The 4676-nt window shown below is 30.5% G+C and overlaps 1 protein-coding gene across 1 annotated transcript; it reads left to right on the forward strand.

Moving 5' to 3' along the window:
* Positions 1-1581: 1581 nt before the first annotated feature.
* Positions 1582-3157, forward strand: LOC112020596 (putative F-box/LRR-repeat protein At3g28410). The gene is made up of 3 exons (XM_065762692.1): positions 1582-2350; positions 2687-2784; positions 2903-3157. The coding sequence occupies exons 1-3, from the start codon at positions 1582-1584 to the stop codon at positions 3155-3157; spliced, it is 1122 nt and encodes a 373-aa protein (XP_065618764.1).
* The last annotated feature ends 1519 nt before the right edge of the window (positions 3158-4676 follow it).

Genomic DNA, 4676 nt, shown 5'->3' on the forward strand with positions numbered 1-4676 from the left:
ACTCTGTTTTTATTATAAACCCAAATTTGTTCACAATTGTTTAATTATTTTTTAGTATTATCAATTAATATTTTTTAAATTGATTTCATTTTTAAAATCAACTTTTAATCTCACCCACCCCCCCCCCCCCCCCCCCCCAATTGAAATTCTGGCTCTGCCATTAAATGCATAAGTTTTAGTTGAACTAGGAGTAATTACTGGTGGTTTTAGCAACAACCAAAAAAGGAAAAAGAAAAAGAAAAAAGTAGAAGAAGCAGAGTAATTTGGCGTGTAACTATTATCATAGATAAGCACATTCATGAATAAAACATACCGACATGCTTGGAAAATAGAAGCATAGAACCATAACAAAACAAATTGTCTTCATCAATTAAAAGTAAATTAATTAAAAACAAACAACAACAACAACAACAACAACATAATTTTGGCTTTGGCATGAGCTTGAGTAGCAATAACCTTAAAACCACAAAGATATTGCACTCGGTGCAATACTCTAGATATTGCACTGGATCCTAATCTCTTCAAGTTTCAACCTAACACACAGAGATTGATCTTGTTAACTCAAAATGTAATATTTTTGCGTTACTTCATTTTTTGTTTTTAGTTATTATTATTTTTTTGTTGTTTTTAGTTTGCAGTAATTCTCTTTGTTGGCTTATAGATTCAGACTAATTTTGATGAAAACTATGTTGAGCGTTCATAAATAATGTTGTTTGATTAGCATCCGTTAGGATATTTCCAAAAGTTGATCTTGTCTTCTTAGAGGTAAAGTTTTTGTATTTTTGAGGTAAAAGAAGAAGGTTAATTATTGATAAACTTTTCATGTTGAAGGTAGGGAAAAAAGATTTGATTTTGTATTTTAAAGAAAAGAGTGATGTTTTGTGGGAGAAAAAATGGATTAATTGTTGATCTATCTGTTTGTGAACAATTAGTCAGTCTTGTTTTGATGGGAGAGCGGAGAGCTAAATATTTTAGCCCATGAAAACTTGTTGATATCTTTTCATTAAATTAAATTTAGTACTCAACAAAACCAAAACCAAAACTATGTTTTTTTTTTTTTTTTTTCCTTCTGTCGTAAAAATTACAATATTTTATTGGTAATGTTGAAACAATTGTAAAAAATATTATTAGTAAAATTCTGGAAGCCCTAAATAAATTTGGAAAATAATCTTGTCCTTTTATGTAATTAATAATTGTTATATTGAATGTTTGAACATTGTTATCTTTTTGTTGTATTATTGCATTATCTACCAACTTCTTTATGAATTTCTTGTTCATTTATAAGATTTCCATATTAATTTTTTTTTTTTTTTTTTTTTTTTAAAAATATGTCTAATAACAAATATATCAAGACACCCTACTTGAGTTCGTGGACTTAAAATTTTTATTTATTTTGCAATCAGAATTAATAAGTTGTGTTTCTTTTTCGAATCATTTGTTTTAGATTAACTATCTACTTTTTGCTTAGATTTGTACCATTGGGTTTCTTATAATTAATTAATTATATATGTGTGTATATATATATTTTAATGTTTTGGCAAATCTCATGATACAAAAGCAGAACGTAGAAAATTGATGAGCATGGAGAGGCACGTGATGGATGAAAAAATTTGTGCTGTGGATCGGATATCAGATTTACCAGAATTTATCCTGCATCACATCTTTTCCCTCCTATACCGAAAAGAGGCAGCTAAAACTGGTCTCTTGTCCAAGAAATGGAATTGTGTATGGTCCTCATTCCCCATTTTTGATTTTGATCAAATGCATTACTTTAACCTTCATTCGCCTTGCGTGCCAGATACGCGTCCAGAGAGTCAGAACAGAGTTGAAAAGTTCATGAATGATGTAGATAAGTCTATAAGTAGGTTTCACGTGCATCAGTTGCCAATGCAGAAGTTTATACTTAACATGACCCTTTTTGACTTCAAGTTGGCTTCATTGGTTGATAAATGGATAGGTATGGCCTTGGAACACGATGTCAAAGAGATAGATCTTCAGGTTCAAACCAAAAGGAACACGTGGTATTGTTTGCCCGGGACAATATTTGTTGCAAAATCAACTAATAATTGCAAGTTAGAGCAACCATTTTCTTGGTGTGCTTTGAATTATTATTCCCTACAAAAGTTGTGGCTTAGTCATATTTGTGTGAACGAAGAGATTATCCAAGATATTTTCCGTAGTTGCCCATTTATCACCGATTTTGGTTTAATAGGATGTTACGGATTGAAAACTCTAGACATCTCCAAACTTCCTAAACTTTGTAGTGTTGAGGTGTATTCCCTCGAACAAACAGTTGAGATTCTCAGAGTTGAAGCAGCAAATCTTGAATATTTCAGATTTAGTTATTCAGGTGAATGTCTGCTAGACATCACTGCATGTCAAAATTTGACAAAATTATACTTGAAAAATTTGTGGATTACAGACCAGTGTCTTCAATCCAATATTTCTAGATTTTCCCACCTTGAAGTTTTGAAAGTTGTTAACTGCAAAATGTTGGAAAGAGTTAAGATTTCTTTACAGTCGCTTAGGTGTTTAATAATTGTGTCATGCTAAAAGCTGCTGGAGGTTGAAATTGATAGTCCGAATCTATCATCATTCGAATTTCACAGCCTCAGGAATTTTATTCCTATGATATCTTCTAAGAATGCTCCATGTCCTTTTAAGCTTACTTTTACATTACTCGAAGACGATCATATTGACACTCTATGGTTGCATAAGTTGAGGGAATTTCTAGTAATGTCAAATCAAAGAAATGTTTTGACCCTAAGAATCATGTGTCAAGAGGTATGTCCACTAATGGAAGTTTATCTATTTTCACCCAATTTTTCTTCAGCATCTTTTTTATATTTTCAATTTCACCTTTTGTTTTCTGAAACCTTTTTACTTTGCATTGATTATAAAGGTTGCATTTAGTCTTGAAGAATTGAAAGGAATTACAATTCCTCCATCATTTGAACTGGAACTTAATTATGATGCTAGATCTACGAATATCACCACCGTTCATAGAAACAATAGATCATGGAAGTCTTATAGATGGCTTGCTCTGGAGTTGTTGTCCAAAAAAACTGTCATTGCGAACAGGTTTGGAGTCCCGAGAGAATTGCATAAAGGTATGATTTTTCTTCTACTAGATTTTAGAGTGCCTCTATTAGACTAAGTTGCACTTAACGAGTTAATTAGATTGAAGTGGGTTTTCATCTGTTGCATGTTAGTGATTAACATATACAATTATTCAGATGTTAAAATATAAGGGAAACGTGGTGTCTGTTTTTAAATACCTATCCTTCCTGATGTCAAACTATTAAGATTCAGAAAAAGCATTTTCTATGAAGTAATAATGTAGTTTGGTTTATTTTTGTTATGTTTTTTAAACTAGTGTTAATTCTCGTCAAGTAACAATGTTGCTGAAGTTGGTGCTTGGTAATAGATTTTCATAAAATAAATGTAAATTTTCTTATTATTATTATTATTATTATTATTTTAAATGATTTTTACCGTGAACCTTGCCTCGTTTGCCACAAGCCATAGCCTGGGGTTTTGAGACTTAAAACCCCTTAATAGGTCTGTCTAAAAAAAAATCCATTCAAGAGAGTAGAGACATCAACTTTGAGACCGTTGGTGTCCATTTGCATTATCTAGTTTTTGAATTAATGATCTTCTTTAAACAAGCCTATATGAGTTGGGAGAGCGAGGGATTATTTATAGAACAATAAATTTGTCCAAAATCAAGTTTTATTGAGAAAACTCTAGTAGCTAGTAAATTTTCGTAAAAGGTATAAGTTTTAAGAATTATATGGAAGAATAAAATTAATGAGCCTGTGAATGATATTCTCATTATATCTCTATATTATCTTGACTCTATTTTTATTTGAAGAATAAGATGATATAAAATTTCAGTACTCAAACCTGATGTGAATCCTATGCCAAAGTTTTCACAAACCTTTATCTTCTGTTTCACACAGTACATTATCACAACTCACAAGCCTGATGTGAATATACTTTAAAACTTGAAAAATTGACACAGTTAATAAAATATCAGTTAGTCTTTTACAACCAAAAGTTATAAATCCCATAATTTATCAATTAGTTTGAAATATGCACAAGTTTTACTTTCCACAATTACTCTTTTTTTGGTGAATAAGTATTTCAATTCCAAATAAAGAAACCACACAATTGTACATTCAGTTCCCACAAGCACTGGAGAAATACACATGTTTATTTATGATGATATAGAGAACTAGCACTCAAGTTTGATTTGATTCCTTTTGAATTGTAAGAGAACCTTTCCATTTGAATTGTAAGTTAAAATTAGGAAAATATTAACTTTTGAATAAATATTTGTTAGTCTGAAACAGAAAAAATTTCTAACTTTCTGCTAGTCTATTATTTAGTTTGAAACAGTTCTTATTTTTTTTGGGTTGTGAGTGGTGTATGATTGTGATGAATGAGCCTATCTCATTACCAAATGGAAAAACCAAACAGTTGTCCCATTTGGTAAGAGAGTTTAGGTATTGGTTTTCAAAATGATGTAAAAACCATGGTTTAAAAAGTGTTGAACTCGTGTTTATAAAGTACTCAAAATGCCAAAAAGAAAAAAATGTTCTTGGTATTATGTTTCTAGTAACATATTTTCAAAAGTGAAAAAAAAAAAAACAATTTGAGTGTTTGGTATGAGT

Source organism: Quercus suber, unplaced genomic scaffold (assembly GCF_002906115.3).
Source record: "Quercus suber isolate HL8 unplaced genomic scaffold, Cork oak 2.0 scaffold_469, whole genome shotgun sequence".
Lineage (NCBI taxonomy): Eukaryota > Viridiplantae > Streptophyta > Magnoliopsida > Fagales > Fagaceae > Quercus > Quercus suber.